Source organism: Gouania willdenowi, chromosome 3 (assembly GCF_900634775.1).
Source record: "Gouania willdenowi chromosome 3, fGouWil2.1, whole genome shotgun sequence".
Taxonomy (NCBI): Eukaryota; Metazoa; Chordata; class Actinopteri; order Blenniiformes; family Gobiesocidae; genus Gouania; species Gouania willdenowi.
Window position 1 is genome coordinate 42751898 of NC_041046.1, and position 26278 is coordinate 42778175.

Genomic DNA, 26278 nt, shown 5'->3' on the forward strand with positions numbered 1-26278 from the left:
GGTGTTCACGCTGCCTTTAATACTGTACATTAAATACTGATTCATCTTTATAAATATTAAGATTCCCTTCAGAGAGAAAGTGTTTCCTCTTCCTTTAATGATTCCACACAGACCACCACCCTCGCTCAGTGGGAGGATCCCTTAGTGATCCCACACAAACTGGAATGAAATTAAAAACATGTGAAGCAGTGATTTTGTTGGTTTTTAAGAAGCAGAAGCAGCATCGACCATTGTTAAAAACTCCTGTTTAAAAACCCTCCAGAAATGTAGTGTGTGTGTGTGTGTGTGTGTGTGTGTGTGTTCAGGGTCGTCGCTCCCTCTTGCTGAGCAGGAAACACTGGATGGTTCTCAGTCTGTCTTTAGCAGGAGCAAATTCAGGCTGAAGCTTTAGAGTCGACTCGTACCAACTTAGAGCGTTTTCAAACTCCTCCTGGTGGTCAGAGAGAGGAATTACACACGTCAGTCCTTCAACAATCACACACACCTAACAAGCGTCTCGTTTGGACAGGAAACTCCCGTATTTTACCCTTCTTTCCCACTATAGTCCTGTATTAGTATTTTCCCATAAACATCCTGTATTTTAACGTAATAATAATTAAAAGATAAATAAATAAAAACATTTATCTGTCGCTAAACGGAACGCTGTCATTAGCCTCGTGAGAACTGTCACCTGAAACGGTCTGAGTGGCAGTTCTCACGAGATTAAATTAGATTAGTGCTGACAGCGGCAACAAACCCAGAAACAACTCAGAACAGAGATGATGGATGAAGACGTTCTGGTGAAAAAAACAAAGAACTGGTGTAAAAATGTTGTAAAATGAGTTTATCTTCTTAAAGACCATCAGGATGTGACAGTTACACGTTCTGTTAGATTAATAACTGAGATTTTAACGTCTACCACAGCAGAAAGAACCACGTAAGTCATTATGAAAAATCAGCCAATCACAAGCTCCACAAATATACACTGTTTTTAAAAGTGTTAAATAATGTAAAATCTGTAATAAATGTGTCTAATAAGTCATTAGTGAATACCAGAGAACCACATGAGTGAGTATGAGAAATTATAAGAAAATATGTAATAAAATAAAATGTTAATGTCAAACTTAAAGACAAGTAATGTGAAATTAACAGTAAATATGCAACGTGTTGACTTGTATATAAACTAAGTATATTAAAAAAACACATGTGCTTCATATACACATTTATGTTTTTATTTAAGCTGTTTTATAGTTTAGGAATTAGGGCTGGGCAATATATCAAGATTCAAGATGTATCGAGTTTTCTATTTGGGCAATACAGAAAACTATAATATTTCATATATATATATATATATACATATATATATATATATATATATAGTACTCGATGTATATATTATAGCTTATTTTGTAAAAAAAATACTCGTTTTAGGAGTCACTGCTTTTACTTCTCAGAACAACATATAAAGCTAAGTTAGATGATTAATGAGTGTGTTCTAACCCAGACCTTCCCCATAACAAGTCACACTACAGAACTCACTCACACGTGCTGTCTCTAACAGGAGAAAAAGCCAAAAGTGTCACATATTGATCAGCTGTTTGTTAATAAATGTCCCTGTGTAGTATTTTGCATCAGCAAATTTAACCCAGAATTGTTTTTCTGGTCAGACTTTATTTAATAAAATTATCTAGATTATATCATAAATCACCATTTAGAGAAAATATATTGAGAAATGAGTTTTGGTCCATATCACCAGCCCTAGTAGGAATGTTCACAGCATTTCACTGTTAATAAAGGTCGACCTTCCAGATTCTAATGACATAATTATATTTAGTAAGTGGTTGACCAGTGAGTATTTTAGATTTCTTGTACACTTATATAAATATAAGGGATACTGGAGTTTGGTTGAGGGGGTGGGACGGCTCGTAGTGAGAGTCCTGAAAATGTCCCTTATTTTCAAATCCAAAACTTGACAAGTATGAACACAATCGCTCTAATTTGGAGGTAAATTTGTGTCTTTATTATAAAAAACCAACAAGTTTTCAATCAAATCTCACAATTTTTTGTCTCAACTTTTTTCATTCAAACACTTTTCTTTGATTATTATTTTTTTGATTGAAATGTTTTTTTAATGAATAATAGACAGAAATGTGCCACTTATAACACGGCCCAAATACAACAATAAGATGACTTCAATGAACTTTTTTAACTGAATAATAAAGACACAAATCTACCTCCAAACCAACCTGAGATTATCACGAGCTGCACCTGTTGGTGTTTCACCTCAACTGGTGATCATGTTATCTGATGACTCTCTGATGATTGTGACATTGTCTTTATCTTAATTCTGTGTGTGTGTGCGGGTGTTGTTGGGGTTTCTTATGGATGGTTTGCGTGGGGTATTTTTTATTCTGTATAAACTTTTAATGACGTAAAACACTTTGAATTATATTTTATATATGAAAATTGTTTTATAAATAAAGTTTGATTTGGTTGTTCATCACAGACACAAACACTTATAACATGATCACCAGTTAAAGTGCAACACAGTGCGTTACCATGGCTACGTAGACGTTGGCGAGGGTGAAGTGGTTGACTACAAAGTGCGGTGCGATCTCTACGGCCATACGAGCCACGGTGAGGGCGTCATCCCACAAACGAGCGTTCTGGAAGATGTTGGCCAGGCTGATGAGAGGCACGTCCTGGACACACACACACACAGTCAGAAACACAATAACACACACAGACGGTCAGAAACACAGAAACACACACACGGTCAGAAACACAGTAACACACACACACGGTCAGAAACACAGAAACACAATAACACACACGGTCAGAAACACAGAAACACAATAACACACACGGTCAGAAACACAGAAACACACACACACGGTCAGAAACACAATAACACACACACACACACACTCGGTCAGAAACACAGTAACACACACACACGGTCAGAAACACAGAAACACAATAACACACACGGTCAGAAACACAGAAACACAATAACACACACGGTCAGAAACACAGAAACACAATAACACACACGGTCAGAAACACAGAAACACAATAACACACACGGTCAGAAACACAGAAACACAATAACACACACGGTCAGAAACACAGTAACACACACACACGGTCAGAAACACAAAAACACAATAACACACTCGGTCAGAAACACAGTAACACAATACCACTGTCAGAACACAGAAACACAATAACACACTCGGTCAGAAACACAGAAACACAATAACACACACGGTCAGAAACACAGAAACACAATAACACACACGGTCAGAAACACAGAAACACAATAACACACACGGTCAGAAACACAGAAACACAATAACACACACGGTCAGAAACACAGAAACACAATAACACACACGGTCAGAAACACAGAAACACAATAACACACACACACACACACACACACACACACACACACACACACACACACACACACACACACACACACACACACACACACACCCACACACACACACACACACACACACACACACACACACACACACAATAATACAAACACAATAACACACACACAATAACACACACACAATAACACACACACACACACGCACTCAGAAACACAATAACACACACACACACACACACACAGTCAGAAACACAGAAACACACACACACGGTCAGAAACACACACACAATCAGAAACAGAAACACACACACACACGGTCAGAAACACAGAAACACAATAACACACACGGTCAGAAACACAGAAACACAATAACACACACGGTCAGAAACACAGAAACACACACACACGGTCAGAAACACAGAAACACAATAACACACTCGGTCAGAAACACAGAAACACAATAACACACACGGTAAGAAACACAGAAACACAATAACACACCGGTCAGAAACACAGAAACACAATAACACACACGGTCAGAAACACAGAAACACAATAACACACACGGTCAGAAACACAGAAACACAATAACACACACGGTCAGAAACACAGAAACACAATAACACACACGGTCAGAAACACAGTAACACACACACACACACACACACAGTCAGAAACACAAAAACACAATAACACACACGGTCAGAAACACAGAAACACAATAACACACTCGGTCAGAAACACAGAAACACACTAACACACACGGTCAGAAACACAGAAACACAATAACACACACGGTCAGAAACACAGAAACACAATAACACACACGGTCAGAAACACAGAAGCACAATAACACACACGGTCAGAAACACAGAAACACAATAACACCACGGTCAGAAAACACAGAAACACAATTAACACACACGGTCAGAAACACAGAAACACAATACACACCACGGTCAGAAACACAGAAACACAATACACATCACGGTCAGAAACAAATAAAAACACAATAACACACCAACACACACACCACACCCACACACACACACACACACACACACACACACACACACACACACACACACCACACACACACAACACACACACACACCACCACACACCACACACCACAACACACACACACACACCACACACACACACGGTCAGAAACACAATAACACACACACACACACACACGGTCAGAAACACAATAACACACACACACACACGGTCAGAAACACAATAACACACACACACACACACACACAGTCAGAAACACAGAAACACACACACACGGTCAGAAACACACACACAATCAGAAACAGAAACACACACACACACGGTCAGAAACACAATAATATACACACACTGCAACACACACACAGTCAGAAACACATAAACACACACACACACACATGGTCAGGAACACACACACCTTCATGTGGTGAGGAGCAAAGTTCAGAGCCTGACGCAGACAGTCCACGGCTCTCTTCCCCTGACCTTTGACCCTCCAGTAGAGCGCCGCCATGCTGGACAGAACCCACGACGTCTGGTTCTGTTACACACATTAAGCGCACACGTGAGAAAAACTACACAAACCACAGGAAAACCAAACCACCAAACACACAAAAACAACCTAAAACAACTCAAATGACAAGAGAAGAACAAAAGTAAACAGAAAACAACCAAAATTACACAAAATGAAAACAATAACACAATAAATGACACCAAAACTACAAAACGCAACAAAGAAATTACATAAGTGTGTCAAAATAGATAACACGAGAAGCACAACTATAAAAAATAAAAAAAATCACACAAAATGACAACAAAAAACAAATGGACACAAAACAGCAGTAAAACCTCCATAAAAATACAAAAAATAAAAAAATAAAAAATAATAATAATAAAAAAGGTAAATAGTCACAAAACATTGCCAAACAAATCCATAAACACACAAAACAACATACAAAAAGTACTCCAAAATGAAAAGAATTACACACTAAACCCCAAAACAACACAAAATGACAAGAAATCTAACTAAAAAACACAAAAAAACTACTCCAAAAAAAGAGAAATTCACAAAAAACCCCAAAAGACACAAAGTGAGAGCAATAACACAATAATTGACAACAAAACAACACAGAAATTACTTGTGTGTCAAATAGACAATTCTACAAACACAACTATAAAAAAAACACACAAAACTGCAATAAAATGACACAAAAGGAAACAAAACAGTAAAACAAAACCTATTCCATAATCACACTAAACAAGAAGGAAAATCAATAAAAACGTCACAAAACGACACCAAACAAATACATAAACACAAAACTTACAAAACAACTCCAAAATGACACTTGGACACAAACACAAAATGACAAGATTGACATGAAAATCTAACAACAAAATACAAAAAAACACCAAAAAGGACAGAAAACAACAGTAACACAAAACCTGCTCCATAATCACACAAAAAAGACCACAGAAGTCACAAATATACACCAAACAAATCCATAAACACACAAAAAACACCAAAACACAAAGTGAGTGCAATAACACAATAAATAACACTAAAACTACACTAAACGACAAAGAAATTACACTAGTTTGTCAAAAATAGATAATACTAAAAACTATAAAAAACACACAAAACTACAACAGAATAACACAAAAACACCACAAGGATTCAAAACAACAGTAACACAAAACCTACTCCATAATCACACAAAACACCAGAATTACACAAAAAAGGACAAAAAAAAGTCATAAAACAACACCAAACAAATCAATAAACACAAAAAAACAACAAACCTACAAAGAAAAGACACAAGTTTGTCAAAATAGACAATAATGCAAACACAACTATAACAACAAAAAACTGCAACAAGATTACACAAAAAACAGCAAAACAACACAAAATGACAATAAATAAATAAAAGTAATAGTAATAACTAATAATAACAGTAATAATGATAATAATATTGATTACGATCATAATAAATACATTATAATAATAAAACAAAACAACATAAAAAGACAATAAATAAATAAAAGTATTAGTATTAATGAATAATAATAGTCATCATAATAATAATAATAATATTCTAATAACCTTCTCCAGAACTTTAGCGATGCGAGTACCGACTTGCTCAAAGGACTGAGGAGAGAATTTATCTTTACCCAGATTCTGCAGAACCTTCAGATACAGAGAAAATAAAACAATAAGATTAGAATAATAAACATTAACCAACATGTTAGTGTATCACTTTAACTGGCCATCATTGTAAATCTTCAATCTGAACTTCTTTTTCACAATAAAAGCACGTCATTCACCAGATAACACAACCACCAGTCCAACCACAACACCTCAGAGCGATGCAGTGACTGACCTCTCTCAGCTGACTCTCTCCTGTGTAGTGGATGGAGGCGCGGTTGGCCACGCCCACCAGGTGGTCCAGCGTGTGCATGCTAGCGGCTAAGTTAGCATTACACAGAGGCTCAGCTGCCGGCTCCTGCAGTGCCGTCGCAAAGTCAATGTGCTCCGTGATGCTGCGGAGAGCAAACGTACAATGAAAACTGCTTCCTGTTTGACCTTTCAAAATAAAACGTACAGAGGAAAGCTCCTATTTGACATATTCATCGGCTTTTTAGGGAAAATAGTGAGTAAATGTGTGATTATGGACCCAAAAGGACTAAGGTGTTCTGTTGGAGCCTGATTTTAAATAAAGAAAAACTAATAAAAAGGTTTAGATTTCTTTTTTTGTTGTTTTGTTAAAGGTAAATTCCATGTTTTCTGTGATATTTGGAGTCGTGGCTTCCTTCAAACACAGACATGTCAGAGGAGAATGTTTGGAAGCTCCTGATTGGACCTTCCAGTCTTACTCAATGTTCTTGGCAGAGACCGCCAACCACGTGCTGGCAACCGTGGTGAGGTCCACACGCCGTGTGCGCTGACATTCCTCTGGTCCAGGCCAACCCAGACTGGTGTAGTCCCTCCATCGACCTACACACGCGCACACGCACACAAGATTAAAAAATACAAACTAAAACTAAATGAAACCAAAAAAAGACATAAAATGACTAAAAACACAAAGTAACAACAAAATACTAAATCAGATGACAAACAACAAAATACACACATAATGACTTTACGAAATATAACTAATTAAATTAAACCAAAAAAGACAAATAAAAATAGCAAGAAATGACTTAAAAAATGTGAGGATAAAAGCATCTGAAACCAACCTGAAGGACCTGGTGAGGGGATGGTGGGGCCACTGATCTCCAACACCGAGTGTCTCTCAGTGATTGGCTCCTCAGCCATGGACACGCCCTCTGATTCATCCGCATTTGCTTTCCTGACCCGCTTCACCTGAAAGGTGATCTGAGGACACAACAACATAATCACAGAGCGTCAGAGACTCTGTTTGCATGATTGCAATGTGGATGTGTGACACAAACAGCACACAATGGGCCTATACTACAAAGAGAGATTTCCTCTTACCACGCTAACTTCCAGGATTTAATCAGTGTGTGCTAGACGAAGAAGCCGGCTAACATCTTACGGAGCTAAATCACCATGGCAACTTAGGCTGAACAACTAACCTGGTTGGGACCAGGTTTTGTTCTGGATAAGATCTGAGCGAGTACTAAATTGTGACGTAAGTTGCTCTCCAGTTTCTCTGTAATTGTGATTGGTCTGACGCTGTAATCTCCTCCTCTGTCACCGAGCGCACACGAAGCCAGGCTGGAATCAACACGCTTAACTTAGCGAGTTGTAATCTTCATTCATAGGACAGCTTCTGTCTGATGGAGAATGTTTGGTTAGATGAAGCTAACGGAGATAAATCCAGGATGTAATTATCTAGCTTAGTCGTATAAAGGCCCAAAAAGACAAAAAAAAAAAAACAGCCACAAAAAAAATACCAAATCAGAACAAAAAAACCCACAAAATGACGTTATAAACACACACAAGATGATTTAAAAATACAAAGAAAAACAGAAATAACCCCCCAGTGGTCACATGATGTTCTCACGCACCCACTCGGCTCCTTCGTCGTCCTCACAGTTTCCGAAGCAGGGGCCGCTGCCGGCTCGACTCCCCATCACTCTGTCGTTCTTCAACACGCGGATCCCTCTGAGGTCGCCTCGTTTCCCTCCCACGTCCAACGCCCCCATCAGCTCCTCCTTCAGGTGCCACTCCTCCTCCTCCTTCTCTACGCCGCCATTGATGAACGGGGCGGAGCCAGAGATGGACGGAGACGCTTGCTGAGGCCCGGAGGCTTCTCCTGACCCGTTAGCGTCTAAAATCACCTCTGATAAGGAAACATTGGAAACATCAGAACGCCACTTTAGACCAATCACAGCATTCCTCTGAGGACGCCATCAGGCTTTAACAGCAGTGAGAAACCTCAGCTCTAAATAAAGGAGAGGAGAGTTCATCTACATGAAAACAGGATCTTTGACAGTGTTAGAGCCAGACTGAAGCCCCGCCCCTAAAGAAAGTCACAAAAAATACTAAATTAGACAAAAACAACTAAGACAAAAAAATACTAAAAATAGCACACAAAATGACAACAAAAATACAAACACAGAAAAATACTTAATAAGACCAAAAAGAAAGACTCAAAAAATACAAAGAAAAACAAAAATTAAACCAAAAAAAGACAAAACACACAAAATGACTTCAATACAAAGAAACAGAAAATACGACAGACCTAAAACCAACAGACACAAAATGACTTTTAAAAAAAAACACACAAAAAATATTAAATTAGACCGAGAACAACAAAAAAAAAAACACACAAGATGACATTTAAAAAAAAATCAAATAAGAATACTTAATTAGACCAAAAACAATAAAGACACAAAATGACAACAGAAATACAAAAGACACAAAGAAGTAAACTAAGAACAGAAAAACAACAGACGAGCAGCAGTGAAGCTGATGTTCAGGAAGAAGAAAAGGAAAACAAATGCAGAGACTCAGGCAGACACTGATTGATTTGGTGACAAACAGATTCGTGACTCACTCTGAAACAGTAGAGAGTCCTCGATTGACGAAACGCTTGGCCCCTCCCACTCCTCCAGCTGAACAGCGAGCTCATCTTCTGCAGCACACGGAGCTCCAGCTGCAAAAACACATGAGATTTCACAGAATTTAATAGGAGCCTCTTTCTACATCTCTATCCAAAAACCAAAAATATGGAATTGATCAGCTTTTCTCTCAATGCAATGGCCCACATTCTTTACAACAAAAGAACGGGCAGAGGTGAGCCCGCCTGTGGCAGGATACACGAGGACGTGGAAGACGTCTACATAATTGGAATTATGGTAGCAGGTATGCAGCTGATTGGAGCAGGCAGTTTTCTGACCTATCACAAAGTCTGGATTACGTTGGCAGCTGTTTTGGGAAGGCTGCCAGTCACTTCCTGATGGATTGGGTAGGGCTCAGACTCATGCGATAAACATACTCAAAGTAAGCAGATGATAGTTGGAACGTTTACGCGGAATGGAATCCAACTTGGAGAAGTTAAACTGCTCAACTTTCGAGATAAAGCCACCATATTGGATTACTGGAAAAGTTTGAGCAATGGACCCAAAGGCTCAAAGAAACTTGTGCTTAGCCTGACCAAAATACAAATCGTTTTCTCATTTGACTCTCCAAGCCTGCCGTTCAAGGCCGGCCTATCTGATCATTCTCCAGGATGTTGTGTCGACCGAGACTCCGTCCCCCTCCTCTTCCCCACCACCACCACCTAGAACTTTGTTTCTGAATCAGGACTGCCCAAGGTCGTTTTCATGTCAATTGTGACTGGCTGAACTGTACAGAATGAGGCAAACGGATCACGATTCAACGTCTTCTCTGCCATGTCTTCGAATTTTGTTGTAATTGTGTCTTTGGTGCTTCTGTGTGTGCAAGGTTTTTTTTGCCTAATCCCAGATAGTGCTCTATAAAGGAGCACAGTGTGGGACCTGCCTTTTAGCCCTCTCCTTACCTCATGTTTTTCCACTTGTCTAAAATACGGGGCGCTGCCTTAATGGCTTGCGGCCCACAGTACTTCCGCTCCTGTACTCCCATGCTTTATGTGATTGTCTTTTCATGTTTCTTGAACAGGATGTAACTGGAACCGAATTTTCCCTCAGGTATAAATAAAGTATTCTGAATTGAACTGAATAAGTTTAACTGGTGATCATTATAGTTAGTAAATCACGTGTGTCATAAACAAAGGGGAAATGTTTGACTTCTCCTGTAGCTTTAGGAGGAAAATGATGAATTCTGATCAGACCGATGTCCTCGTACCAGTAGGTGTTACAGATGGACTAGTGATCATTTTATATAATGCCTGTTTTTAAATCATTAGTCTTTAGTTTTAGTCATCCTGCCTTTATTTACACTGAGGTTAGTAGTTTACTGGATTAGTTGGTGTAAAAAAAACTCCTCTTACTTTCCTACACAAAGTGTGGTCAAATATCAAGGTGTTACGGCTAAGATTGTGATCATGTTATCTTGTGACTGGTTTCTGACTATAAGGACAGATGTGGTATAAAATTAAAATGCAAAAGCATAAACACAAAACCTTAAGTACACAGTTATTCCAAAAAATTAGCAAAAAGACAAAAAAAAGAGAAAAGCAAAAATAAAAAAGCCAATTAAAAATTAAACATTAGTCTTAGATTCAGAATTTACAACACAAGATGTGTTTATACATTATATAGGTTTTTTTTTTTTTAGAAATTTTATTCCTTTTAATGTTTCTAATTAATATGTATTTGTGTGTATATAATAAATAATAGTGTTGGTTGTCTTTTCCCAGGACTCCATGTGACCTTGGGCTCCGGAGGAGCAGCTTTTAGCATCAGAGGGTGAAATATAGCTCGTCTAAATGTGGCTGCAGCTATTTTTTGCAGCTTGAATTATTGAAAGGAAACGTTGCTTTCACATCAAACCACTTTTTCCTCCTCCACCGCACGAGGACGAGGACGGAGACGCAGCGTTTTCTGCTCATATCACAATCACTTTGTGGAGCATTGTTTGTTTTTTTACTTTGCAGACTTTACTTTAGCTTTGGAAACAATGAAAATCCTGCAAAAATCATCTACATTAAAAATTTAAACAATTATTTTCTAAATGTCTTCCAAAATGTTCTTTTATGAATGCAGATTAAATCTAAACAACAGGGATCTTATCTGCAGCATTTTTATCAAAAAAATGCAAAACTTCATATTCAAAGTTTTCATGTAATCTGTGGGATTTTTTTTATTGTCATTTTTAAACCCCAAACAGGCAGGACGTCACCTGAAAAGACGTCATATAAATCAACTACAAAACACACAAAATAACAGAGTGAAGCTGCAAAAAAAGTGCTTAACACCCAAAATTAATATAAATGACAACAAAACCATAGAAAAACACCCAAAGACAACAAAAACACAAAGAAAGACAAACTATAAAATTACTACAAAAAACAAAAGCACAAAAAAGACTAAAAACACTAAGATTTAGTTTATCATTTGTTTTTTGTCTTTAAAACCATTTTCTAAATAGTTTTACTGTAAAAATGGCAGAAAAACTAAAATCTATCAATATAAATAATATAGATTTTTTTAACATGCATCAGGGAGGAGCTTCTTTTAAATAACATCCCCATTAAACTGAATAATAAATTTTTATTTAAAGATGAGTAAGACACAAAATCTGACATATGATGGATTTCCCGTCCTGAAATGTAAATATCTGTATGACACTCACGTGCGCATTGCTGCTGGCGCTGAGAGAGGTTATAGAAGAACGGGTAGAACTGTAGACAGCGCAGCAGAGGAAGGACCCCACGACACTGATCACACTCAGCAAACGACAAGAAGGACGAGGACGAGGACACAGCCGTCTTCAGGATGTGACGGAACAACGTCAGGGCCCCCGCTGGGTTCCCCTGGGCCAGGTGGACGCTCACCAGGCTGAGCAGAGTGTGAGGCTGGAAGGAGACAGGACACGATTAGTGGAGGGAAACCAGGAAAAAACACTTTATTATTGTCCCGTCCACTGGACACACAAAAGGTCTCCAAAAATAAACAAAAAAAACACAAAAAATGTCTCCAAAATCAGACAAAACAAATAAAATACACAAAACACACAAAAAAAACTCAAGGGCATCAGTGTGTGTGCGTACCGAGTGAACGGCGTGATCTGACGCACATTGTTACAAACAACTGAAACAGTTCCCATATGTGTCTGAACTTTGATCACTCAAAACAGCTGCTGTTGGAGTCAGATTGGTCGTCATGTTAACCTGTGACTGGTATTGTAATGTACCGTGTGTAGATAACGCTGGTGTTAGGGTTAGACTGGTCGTCATGTTGACCTGTGACTGGTGTTGTAATGTACAGAGTGTAGAAAACAGCCAGTGTTAGGGTTAGACTGGTCGTCATGTTGACCTGTGACTGGTGTTCTAATGTACAGAGTGTAGATAACAGCTGGTGTTGCAGTTTGACTGGTGATCATGTTATATTATGATTGATTAACTGATAATGAATGCATAGCAGTCATGTGAAGTGTATTTTTATTTTGATGACAGAGAAAAAATGTAACACTATAACAGGACAAGCCCCCACTTATAACTATCACTAAATGAATCGATACACCAACCATAGCTGTAGATACATTTAGTCAGCAGTATGACGGTGTTGGTGGGGTGTGTCCTCACCTCTGAGGCGTTGAGAGCGGAGGCGTGCTCCAGCAGTGTGAGAGCGTGCGTGGTAAGGCCATAGTGCAGCAGCAGGTTGGCCGCGTTGACCAGGGGGAGGAGTTTGTGAGGGGGCGGGGCTGAGCTCAGTGAATGACGGAGACACTTCAGAGCTCTGCTCCCGTTTCCTTTGGCTCTCCAGAACAGAGCCGCCTCGTTGTGGAGCTGCCAGCGCGGGAACACGCCCTGAACACAAACACAGAAATGCTCAGGCTCAAACACTAGTCAGATGCTTTTCTGTGACTAATGTAGTGAAGTTTCCAGAAATTCTGGCTTCATTTGGTGTAATTTATTGGAACATTTGTGAGAAATGATGAGTTCTGACTTGTTTGATGGCGTGAGTGATCCTGTGTCCGATCTGCTCCAGCGTCGCTCCACCGCTGCGTTCCTGAAGGATCTGTAAACACACAGTGATAATGATGATTATTATGATGGTATTTATTTATGAAGTCCTGCAGCCCACGAGATCAATCAACATACTGGACACAAGCGTCTTAATATATCACGGACTTGTTGTGCCCCTCGGTCCTCAGACCAGGGTCTCCTAAAGACCAAGTCTCCCAAAAACTAAATTTAAAACCCGAGGAGACCTGGCATTCCAGGCTGTGGCCCCCAGACTGGAATAACCTGCACCAGTCTCTCAGGGAGCTCAACTGTGTGGTCACTTTTAAAAAAACTGTTGAAGACTTTGCTTTTCAGAAAAGCTTTTAGTTAACTTGATTTTAAATTTGTATTATTTTTTTTATTTTTATTTATTCCGTTCATTTCCGACATGGTTGCAATCACAGAAATTCACTTTGACATTCAGAGCAAAATCACATCATTGTTTTTTTTTTTTTTTTTTTTTTTTTAATGTGATGTGTTCTCGTCTGCAGTCATTGTTCCTGTTGTTACTCCTCCTCACTGTCCTTTTTCTCCGTATCTCCTCGAGCTTTCTTTTCCAGTCGTTGTTTACGTTCCTCCAACTCTCCAAACGAAAAGTTCTTCTTCTTTCGGAGTACCTTCATATCCTCGGAAAGTCGCCTCAGCATACGATGCATCAGAAAGGCACATGCACATACACATACCCCCATCATTAGCAGGCCAAAGATCATGACCCCTAGCAGATAGATGTCCTCCACATCTTCCACTGTCAGCAGGGAGAGACAGAGCATCAGGCTTCTCCCTCGTGCATCCATGACATATCCACTTGGGTATGTGTCCTTTGGACACGCTGGTTCGTACTGTAGTAATTGCCTCGTCGTGAAGATTTTGTCGATGGCGCTCAATGACCAGTTGATGAGTTCCATGTCGTCGCTGTATAGTTCGACGAAGAGTTGACTTGAGATCTGTATGCGTGTAGAAATATCCTCCGTGTTTTCTCCTTAAATCCTTTCAGATTTACGGATTGTTGTGTCTCTGCGTCAAGGCTATTCCAGAGGTTCATGGCTCTATACACAGTACTATGTTTGCCAACGTTCGATTTGACCCTGTCTGGTCTGAACACATTATTATGTCTGAAGTCATAGGAATTTTGATTGTATGTGAAACGTTTTTGTATTTGATGTGGTAGTTTTTTAGATGAAGCCCTAAATGCGTGTATTTGTGTGTTGTAGTGTATTATTTCTTGCAGTTTTAGGTATTTTGCCTTCTCGAATAATTTGTTTGTGTGTGCGTTGTGTGGTACTTTATGTAAAATTCTTATAGCTTTTTTTTGTAGTTTAAATAGTGGTTCAAGATATGTTTTGTAGTTATTTCCCCATATTTCGGAGCAGTAATTTAAGTGCGATGCTATGAGTGAAGAATAGATTGTTTTAAGTGATTTGGTATGTAGGATTTGTTGAAGCTTCCATAGGATGTAACTGCTTTTGGCAACTTTGTTTTTAACTATTTGTATATGTTTTTTCCAGGTCAGCTTGTCGTCCATCCACACTCCTAGTACCCTATATTCTTTTACTTGTTCTATTATTTCCATGTTTAGTTTCAGTCTTATATCTCCTGTTATTTTTCTCTTTCCGAAATTGATGAATTTTGTTATACTGACGTTTAGGGCTAGTTTATTTACATCTAACCATGTCTGAATTTTTGATAGTTCTTCATTTGTTGACTCTATTAGAGTTTTAATGTCTTTACCTGAGCATAGGATTATCCATTTATGTTGCTGCTCTTATGATGTATATGCACCCATGTTATATTATTCTTTTATGAAGTTGCACTTGTATTAATTTTTATTAATTAATATTTTTACAGGACTACACTTCCCATGATGCAATGCATGAAACTTTTCCAACAAGAGTTTACAGGAGAGATCAAAACTAACTTTTTTCTTTGATTTATTGATCTACATGGCCTACACTGTCTTTATCTGATCAAATATGATCATCTCCAGCAGCTCTAATTGATACATGTCTAAGTTATGTTATGAATTGATTGTTGTGACAGATCTCTGGTGTTCAAAGCATTTCATTTCTCTGTAAATACTTGGACTGTGTATGTGTGCTGTGGTTACGGCGGTCAGATGAAGGTTTACCTCTGAGGCGAATGGATCAGGGAGCACCTTCTCCTGAAGGCTCCAGTCCAGAGATGCAGGCAGTAGAGCTGGGAGTGGGTGGTGTAGTGGACTACAGTCAGGTTGGTCCACAGGGTGTGAAGGACTCCTGCTGTCATAGAGGGACGCCACAGGCCTGGACACCAAACACCTCACATTAATAATCAATCACTGCATCATCATCATCGTGTTTAGCACTGACCTGAGGCCCTGGGCTTCAGGAGACAGGAAGTAAGTGGGCAGCAGGTGAGCAGGAGGAACGTTTGGATAATCCTGAGCACAGTCCATCCTCTGAGGCCACAGCATCTTCTGGACCTCCTTCAAACAAGACCAACAACAGCACAAGCTAACGTTCACAAACAGAGACCTAAAGTACATCGTAAGAGGACGCTTTTATTTTGAAGGGGCTGCTGACCTGTGTGAGATGCTGAGAGTTTCCCCACAGAGCAGCAACAGCATCACCTGACACCGAGGGACGAAGGTGAGGACTGACAGATGATTGGTTGGAGTTGAGCTCTGACACCAGAGCCACGCTGGACGCCACTGACACATCCTCCCCAAACTGGGACACACACATGCGCCCACACACACACAGATTCAAATCAGACAGCAGCATCTGGTCACATAAGACACTCAGCCTAATTTAATGTGGACACCCCATAACAAACACACACAAAAAAACAAGGAAAAATACATAAAATGAGTCAAAAATACACAAATTAACTTCACATTACACAAAATGACAACACAAAAATTGTGTCCAAAATACAATAAATTAATTGAAAAGCACACAAAATTATATATATATATATATAAAAAAACACACAGAAAAGATGATCAAAATACACACAATACACAGACCAACTCCAAAAATGTGTAATATGATAAAACAAATACAAAATTTCTATAAAAATACAAAAACAAATTAACTTCAAATTACACACAAAACGACAACAATAAATACATTGTGTTCAAAAACACAAATCCTGGCGAGATTAAATAATTATTACAAAAGCACACAAAACTAAAATATGTAAAACATACAACAAAAACACTAGAAGATCAAAAACAATACATACACACAACTTAAAGATGACACACTCAACAACAAAATCATAAAACATAAACATAAAATCACAAAATATACACAAACCACAAAACAAAATATTATTAGACAAATTGCATCTAAAAACACAAATAAAAAATATATTAGAAAACTAAAAAATTAAACAAAACGATTCAAAAACACACAAACACACAGAGATTGATTCACTTTTCATTCAATATTTATTCCCAGACAACTTTAACATTAGAGACAATTTTACAGTCTCATGACTTTTCATTTGTTTTACTTATTTCTTTGTCTCTAAACCAGGATTTTAGGTTTTATTTGGTTTTTGTCACAAAAATAGGTCTTTTAAAATGTAAAAATACTTCAAAATACAATGTGTCAATGTTTAAATGCTGGTTTTTTAGGACATGAATAAATAATTCTGATCAGATTTCACTGTTTAGGCCCTAAATGTATACAGGAATAATAAACAATTGATTATTAACCAGACTGGGACAGACCTGGACGTAGTGCACGTGTTCAAACAGGTCTCCTCTGTGATAGCGCACGGGCAGATCAAAGGGACAGTGGAGGCTGTGCTGCTGCTGGGATAGACGACACATCTGATGGTTTCCTGAAACACACACAGACACACACTGGTTACACTTTAAACACACTGACCGACAGCTTAATGTTACAGATGAACACACTTTGTGTTCTATGGTTGTGAACTCACCTAGCTGAGCCTCTTTAGCCATCTGTGTCTCGTGGATGATGTTTCGTAGGATTTGCTCCTCCTGCAGCAGCTTGTGTTTGTCCAGTGCCTCCTGCTGGCGGAGGTAGTGATCGTGCTGCTTCTGGTATTCTTTTAACTCGTTCAGCGTGCGCTGCAGAGACCTGTGGACATAGATGATGACTTTATTCATCAGTCAAGTGTGCACCGATAACACAATGACATGATGAGTGTTGGGCAAGAATAGAAAACACAACAAAAAGAAACAACATATGACATAAAACATTAATACACACACACAAAGAAAAACACCAAAATGTAAAAAAAAAGAAAAGACTTAAAACAACAAAAACAGGCTACACACACACACACACATGTAAAACAAATTAACAACAACCCACAAAATCACAATAAACCACAACATAAATACATAAAAATAATACAAAACGAGAACAGAAATACACATTACACACACAAAGAAAAGAAAATGTCACAAAACAGTATAGACTTAAAACAACAAAACAGGCAACATATTTATAATAATCTTTTTTAAATACACAAAACAGCAAAAATACACAAAACAGCAAAAACACACAAAACAACAATGAAAATACACACACAAGAAAAACACCAAAATGACAAAACAGCAAAAACAGGCAACACGTATAAAGCATTTTTTATTTTTTTTAAACATAAAACCATTGCAAACACTCACAAATGAAACGGTAAAACCACACAAAAAAGAGAAAACACTGATACAAAAAAAACTTTCCCGGAGGAAGGAAAACATATAAAATGTATTTCCTTATTCATAATTTGAATCACACTGTACAAACGAGGAATATGAAATGAATACTGCACAGACTGTCAATGAACAGCTGGAAACATGTGGAGGAGACGTTTTTAACCACAAATTTAACTCATGAGACTTTTGTGTTCAACATTCACTGATGTCGTCAACACCAAGTCAACAAATACAAGGGTAGAAACTGCTTTAAATAATGTTTTAATTAACTCTTATATTTTTCCTAAAATCCCTTTGGAGTTGTCTTAAAAGAACAGTTCACTGCTGATTAATCAGCGTTAAAAGTTTAAATAAGTGAATATTTGTACCTGTGCTGAGCCTCCAGACGCTGCTCCAGCTTCTGCTGACACAGCACAGCGTGTTTCCTCCTCAAAGCCTGTTCAAAGGATGGTTGGGTCTGTAGAGCCTGCTCATAACACAGCACCGAGTGGTTGTACTCGCCCAGCATCTGCGAACGCACGCACACGGATCAAAGTGACGTGTACCTGCTCAGGAAAGGCAAGCATCATTCATTCACTTATTCACAGTGTGTAAAACTATGACATCAACGTGAACAAAAAAAATCATACAATGCTTGGAACAAATTCTGCTTTTTTAAGATAAGAGGTTGCTGGTTCAATCCCACGTTACAAAATATACACAAAACCAATAGAAAAACGAGAACAAAAATACAAACACACACACACAAAAAAAAACGAGAACAAAATGTAACGACACAAAACTGCAGACTTAAAATAACAAAAAACATAGTTAAATCATCAATAAAACACATCAAACACATCAATAAAACATCAAACAATGTTCAGAACAAATTCTGCTCTTCAAATTTAAATGAAATTATATTCACATATTTAATAATTAAACATTTTTTTTATATTTTTAAATGAGTTTTGTGTTTGTAGTTCCTGCCGCTGCAGAAAGATGGCGCTGACAGAGAACAAAGTGTCTTACGGCGTAAACGTTGCCCAGCGTGTAGTGGCTGGTGAAGAGGTCAGAGGTCAGGTCCAGGGCGGCGTGGGCCAGGATGGCGGCGTCCGCTGAGAAGTGCGCTCTGTGCAGGATGTTGGCCATGTTGACCAGAGCAATGTCTTTGTGCTGCCTGCCAGGGCAAACGCAGGGAGAAGAGTTAGCATTAGCAGCAGGTGAGATGTTAGCGCACGCGCACACACACACCTGGGAGAGAAATGCAGAGCTCGCACCACACAGTCCACGGCCATCTGAGGCTCGTTCTTCATCCTCCAGTAAAACGAGGCCATGTTGTAAAGAACCCAGGACGAGGAATTCTGAAACACAAGCAGGCGTCACACACATGCAAAACAACCACAAATACACAAAAAAGCGCCACAAACACAAAACAACTACACGAATACACAAAACAACTGCACAAAAACACAAATAACCCCACAAACACACAAAACAACTGCACTAACACACAAAACAACAGAAAAATACACAAAACGTGAACCTAACTACAGAAAAAAACAAAAGAACTCCAGAAAGACACAAAATGACAAAAACACAGAACAACCACTTCCATTAAAACGACTACAAAAAACACACAAAACAACAACACATGTACAAAATGACTCTAAAGACACTCAAAAGATCAGAAAATGACCAAAAAAATACACAGAATAACAATAAAACACACAATATTTCCAAAGATACACTAAATGACACACACACAACCACAAAAATAACAAAAATTTCCAGCACAGTCTGAAGTCAGTCACCAGATAACACGCTCACCAAATGGAGCAGAGCAGTGGGAACCCATTTTCACATTTACTCCATTTTTAAGTAAATGAATTCCTTCTGTGTGTCGTTCCAAACCTCACAGTGAAACTTGAATGATATACAGTACTCTAAGTCCTCTTTAATAACCAAACGTTTGACCACTTTGATCTGTCCCTGGTTGCGCTCCCGTTTCTTACCCTCAGTAAACCCTGATGGATGCGGTGACCGACCTCGTCCACGCTACGTCCCAGTTTATGAGAGAAAGCTCCAAAGATGGGGTCGTCCTTGGATAGGAGAGGAGACGTCAGGTTGGATTTCTCCTGAACTCCCTGGAACAGATTCAAAGAGACAACGCTGATGTTCACACGTGTGCAATCGACACAAAATGCTTCCACGATCGACCGGTAGATCGATCGCAATCCACGTATTGTGCACCCCTACGTTACATGTAAAACCAGGTTGGGACTCACCCGTAGATGCTGGAAAGCATGGATGCTATAAGCTAGCGCAGACGCTTTAGCACAATCTGGCTTTTCCAGATCTGGAGGTAGAGCAGAGCGAGAGTCCACAAAGTCCTCAGGGCTGAGGGAAGGGGGGGGGGAGGAGAGAGAGAGAGAGAGAGAGAGAGAGAGAGAGAGAGAGAGAGAGAGAGAGAGAGAGAGATGTTAGGATGCAAAACAGACTCCAACACACATAGCTCTCACTATAACTTAGTGCCACCCACAAAGTAATCACACATAACGGGTTCAAAAACAAATACAAAACTAGGCAAGACCTGTATTCACAAGGCGAAGACGTATTTTGTAATTGAAAATTGAAAAAATTGGCAAAAATGACAACCTGTATCTGGATTTGTTGACAAGTTTGTTCTTTTTACTAATTAAATTGAAGATAATCAGAATCAGAATCAGAAATGTTTTATTTGCCATGTACAGTTTTGAGGACAGTACAAGGAATTTGACTTGGTGGTTGGTGCACAAAACAAGCAACAAAAAGAAATAAAAGACATAAAAACAACACAACAAAGAACAACCCAGCAACAATAATAATAATAATAATGATAAATATAAAGGATGAGGGATAAATAAAGGATAGATAGAGAATAAAGGATAAATAGGATAAATATAAATATAAATATATATATACAGTGCAGCAGGTATCAAGCTGGTGGAGGTGGTGATCGGTGGGGGGGGGGGGGGGGGGGGGGGGGGGTTCAGTGGGTGACTTGGGGTGTGTTCATGTGGATGGTGGCAGAGGGAAAGAAGCTGTTTTTGTGTCTGGAGGTTCTGGTCCTGATGGACCGAAACCTCCTACCAGAAGGGAGAGATTGAAACAGTTTATGACCGGGGTGGGAGGGGTCGGCCACAATCTTTCCTGCCCGCCTCAAAATCCTGGAGGCGTACAGGTCCTGGAGGGAGGGCAGATTGCAGCCGATGACCTTCTCTGCAGAGTGGATGATACGCTGCAGTCTGGCCTTGTCCTTGGCCGTAGCTGCAGCGTACCAGATGGTGATGGAGGAGCAGAGGATGGACTGGATGATGGAGCTGTAGAAGTTCACCATCATCTTTGTTGGCAGACTGAACTTCCTCAGCTGCCGCAGAAAGTACATCCTCTGCGTGATGATGGTCCCCAGGAAGCAGAAGTACTCTACAGAGCTCACTGTAGAGTCTCCCAGGGTGAGGGGGGTGAGGGGGGCTGGGTTCTTCCTGAAGTCTGCTATCATCTCCACTGTCTTTAAAGCATTGAGCTCCAGGTTGTTCTGGCTGCACCAGGACACCAGCCGGTCTGTCTCCCACCTGTAGTCGGACTCGTCTCCATCAGCGATGAGACCGATGATGGTCGTGTCGTCTGCAAACTTCAGGAGTTTGACCGACTGGTGAGAGGAGGTGCAGCTGTTGGTGTACAGGGAGAAGAGCAGAGGAGAAAGAACACAGCCCTGAGGAGATCCAGTGCTGATGGTACGGGGAGCAGAGAAAAACAGAAGACTGACCTTGACCTAAAGTATGACCTTGAGTGAAGGTCAAGGTCACACATTGAACAGACATGTTGTTCAATGGTACCAGTCTGAGCACTGGATCTCAATTTCTGGCCAAGTTAAAGGGAAAAAAGTTTTTGTTTTTGTTTTGGCTGAACTTTGTCGTCCTGAGAGCGTGTTCACTTTTCTGAGGCGTTCATGACCTTAAATATGACCTTAGGGGATGGTAAAGGTCACACATTGAAAGGAAATGCTGTTCAATGGTACCTGTGGCCAAGTTATAAGGAAAAAAGGGTTTTTTTTGTGACGTCATGAACTTTGACCCCTACTGATCTTTTTACTGGTAGGTCGTACATCTTCAGTCTAACGAAATAAAATACTCCACTTGAGATGAGATTTTCATAAATGTAAGCATCAAATTTGTATGATAAATATTCGTAGATATAGGAAAAATGCTGTTTTTTTTTTTACACTTGACGAGTCCTTGACCTTGACATTTTGGCTCAAAAAAAGGTCGATTGCACATCCTTGAACCAGGGGTCCCCAATCCTAGTCCTCAAGAGCCACTATCCAGCATGTTTTAGATGTTTCCCTCTTCCAACACACCTGACTGAAATGACCAGGATCGTTATCAGGCTTCTGCAGAGCTTGATGATGAGTTAATCATTTGATTCAGGTGTGGTGGCAGAGGGAAACATCTAAAACCTGCTGGATAGTGGCCCTTGAGGAGTAGTTTTGGGCACCCCTGACCTCGACATTGCCCCAATGTGATGACATTAGTCATTAGCGCTGCATTAATAGTCTTGGAGGAGACTCAGGTCATAATAAGAACTCCTACGAGAACATTGTATTTGGCAATTGAATACAAAATTACTTGGAAAAAGAAACAAAATGACAACAAACAAAAAACATAAACAGAGAAAAATATACAAAATGACTTCAAAAACATACAAAATTACAACAAAACCAAAAATAATTAAATAAAAAATAAATGTTACAGTTCGACTGGTGATCATGTTATCTTGTGATTGGGTTTTGCCACATCAAGCAGCCAGACCAGTTGGTGTTACAGTTTGGTTAGTAATCATGTTATCTTGTAATTGTTCCCTGACACATTGTGCTCCTGTACCAGTTGGTGTTATGGTTCAACTGGTGTTTGTGTTATCTTGTGACAGAGGTTGTAACAGCTGTGTTTAAGTGGCTCAGGCTCGTGTAAACGTGTCCTGTTTGGTTTGGAGCAGTCAGCGCTTACACCAGTTTGTGTCAAAGTCCAGTAGCAACCATGTTAATGTTGTGACAGGTTACTGACTCATGATGTGAATACAGTAAAAGCAGGTGATCTTCATGTTCTGATAACTTTATACAAATGCAAACGTTTAAAGCAAATGTTGACAGATTTCTTTTTAGTTTCAGTGTCAGTAAACTAGATTTAACTCAAATATGTTTATTATATTTTCATTTCACACACAGGGAACAACACAGGAACAAAACAAAAACTTTGTTTTTGTTGTTTTTTTCTGTGTTGTTCAGTTATTTTATATACATTTTTAAATTCAGCTTGTGCATTGTTTTTGTCATTTTGTGTACTTTTACTTTACTTTTTGTGTTTGTTGGGTTTTTTTGTGTATTTTTCTGTAGTTTTTGAAGATCTTTTGTGTACTTTTGTTGTCTTTTTCAGTTATTTACATGTATTTATATTGTAATTTTGTGTATTTTATTGTAATTTTGAATGTATTTAAAATTGTTTTCTAACATTTCTGTTGACATTTCGTGTATTTTTTCTCTCTTTGTGTATTTTTGTTTTGCTTTTGGCAGTCATTTTGTGTGTTTACTTTGGGGTCCACAGAAAATTAGTCTGAGGGCCGTATGTGGCCCCCGGGCCACCAATTGCTCTGTATAGTCGTCTGGAAGGAAAACTATGAAATTTGATCAGACTGTCCGCTCGAACCTGCTGGTGTTACGGTTCGTCTTGTGGTCATGTTATCTTGTGACCGGTTTCTGGTTATAAAGGCAGATGTAGTAATAAATGCAGAGCTTCATCGCAGGTGTTTTTTAATGTATTGTCATGAAAAAAGGCTTCAGATTCTAGTAAACAATTATTTATAATGTAAAGATGCTTTAATAATCAAATAATATGGCAGAATCTGATAAATAAAAATATTAGAAATTAAATGAACTAAATTGAACAACAAAGATAATTTCAACAGGGAATAATTATAAATATGACTTTTTATTTTAATGATTTTTTTACTCTGCACTATTTAGTGCTTTGTGGCCCTCTGTGTTTCCTGTAGCAAACCTTCAGAATAAAGCGATGCGGTACCTGATGTCTTTACTCTCTAAGGAGATGTAGGTCCCGTCGTACAGATCCAGGTCTCCCAGCGGTACCTTAGCCATCACACAGTCACTGTCCTCCTTGTAGTGTCTCTGCTCCAGCCCCGTGTCCCGGTCCTCATTCTCCTCGATGTGGATCTTCTGGGCCACGAGATTCTTCTGTGTCGAACAAATGACGTGAAAACGTGAGATGAATACAAGCTTCACCGGATTGCTACGTTTGTTTAAACACAATCAGAAATAATGTATTTATCTCAGGGAGAAAATTACTGAGTAACAGAGGCTCAAGAAATATTATAAATGAAAAGAAGAAACACTAAATAAATAAAAGAAAATGTACATAAATTAAGTATAAGACTGTTAATTAAAAGAGGATTAAATACAAGTGCACACATTACAGTAGAAAAAATAAATACAAATAATGATACATACACATATATATATATATTTATAAGAGTGAGGAAACAGAAAAAAGTCAAACATACACACCTCCAGCTTCTTGAGGTAGTTTACACGAGTTTCTTGCCTCATGAAGATGACAACATCATGAGGATGTTTGAGGTTCAGAGGAGAGTCCACCTGTGAGAAAAATAAATAAATAAATAAACAAACAGTAAAAGTGATGACGGATCACTTATGGTTTATAACAGACGTGTCAAACTCATTTTAGTTCAGGGGCCAAATACAGAGCCGTTTGATCTCAAGTGGGCCACAGATTTTAGGCGGGAAAACAAGTCATTTCAACATCATTGTTCCCTAGTTTATACTTCTACGTATAGATAAAACATTAAATATGTAAGAAACCGACAATATCCAATATATCAGTCACAATAGGATCTTTTCGATTTAACTTTCCTAGATTTTGCGAGCAATTTCTATTTAATTAAGGGAAATATTATAATTTGAGGAAAATTGAAAGATTTTGTAATAATTTTGAGTTTTTTCAACAGGCATAGAATTATTATAAAGGGCTGCTCGTCTCCCTATCACTTCACTAGCTGACGTATACGTTTTTCCGTTTACATATTTTATATATTTATATTCATTGAATTATGTATTTATTTTTCATTATATTGATATGTATTCTATTGATTTATCCACTCATTTGCTTATACATATTAATTTAAACATATTTATATTATATTATTTATTTTATTAAATATAAAAGTCATTCAGTAATCTACGAGCTGTGAAGTCTCGCGATAAGAAACGACAAACATATATGAAGCTAACTAACTTAGCCGAACCAAAGCAAAATTTTCGTATAAATATCACTTTCTCTATCGTTCTTCCTTTGTGAAAGAAGACGAATTGGTTTGGTATTATTCTGCTATCACAACGAGCCCGTTGTCAAACATCGCCATTAAACGCTAGGGTTTATTCGGCAGAAAAACCGCGTTAGCTCCGGGAGCTAGCAGCCTAGCCGTTAGCAGGTGAGTGAGCAGTGTTACCTGCTGTTGGATCTTTCCGTCCTCCGTCACCACCCAGTGGGTCGAAGCGGCCCCAGAGTCCACCATCACGGCACACAGGAGGAGAAGGAAGCCCCACCGGGCCGCGACTGACCGTGGAAAGCTCACACGGAAAGAAAAACACCAGCTTTTCCACACATCCGCCATTTTTTTCTGTCTACTCTGTGCACACAGGCGGAGGATCAGGCTCCAGACACCAGGGGGCGCTGTGGTGCCCCAAGACTGTCCTTTCATTTATCTAATTATTCATTTATCTATTTATTCTTATTTATTTATTTATTTATGATCTACTCTCTAAAATAAATGTGTTGTTATTTATTTACTTATTCTATTTATTTATCTATTTAATATGTCTGTTTAATAAACTACAAGTGTATATTTATATTAATTAATATTTAATATTTATTACATATTGGTATTTATTTTATTATTATTATTATGTATTACTTTATTTTTTATTTGTAACCTATGCTTTTATCCGTGATGGGCTCATCTTTGTTTACAATTAATTAA

General features: G+C 38.6%; 1 protein-coding gene across 1 annotated transcript; it reads right to left on the reverse strand.

Moving 5' to 3' along the window:
- On the reverse strand, nt 1–25954 carry ttc17 (tetratricopeptide repeat domain 17). The gene is made up of 25 exons (XM_028472963.1): nt 25748–25954; nt 24786–24875; nt 24286–24455; nt 20458–20569; nt 20185–20316; nt 19424–19533; nt 19202–19349; nt 18559–18698; nt 17449–17609; nt 17234–17346; nt 16077–16223; nt 15864–15979; nt 15644–15797; nt 13460–13531; nt 13096–13320; nt 12144–12366; nt 9424–9522; nt 8432–8706; nt 7637–7775; nt 7274–7394; nt 6781–6940; nt 6504–6587; nt 4824–4943; nt 2538–2681; nt 1–430 (listed from the first exon to the last, which is right to left on the reverse strand). Exons 1-25 carry the CDS (start codon nt 25910–25912, stop codon nt 302–304), a joined length of 3549 nt encoding a protein of 1182 aa, XP_028328764.1. The 5' UTR covers nt 25913–25954; the 3' UTR covers nt 1–301.
- Nucleotides 25955–26278: the final 324 nt, after the last annotated feature.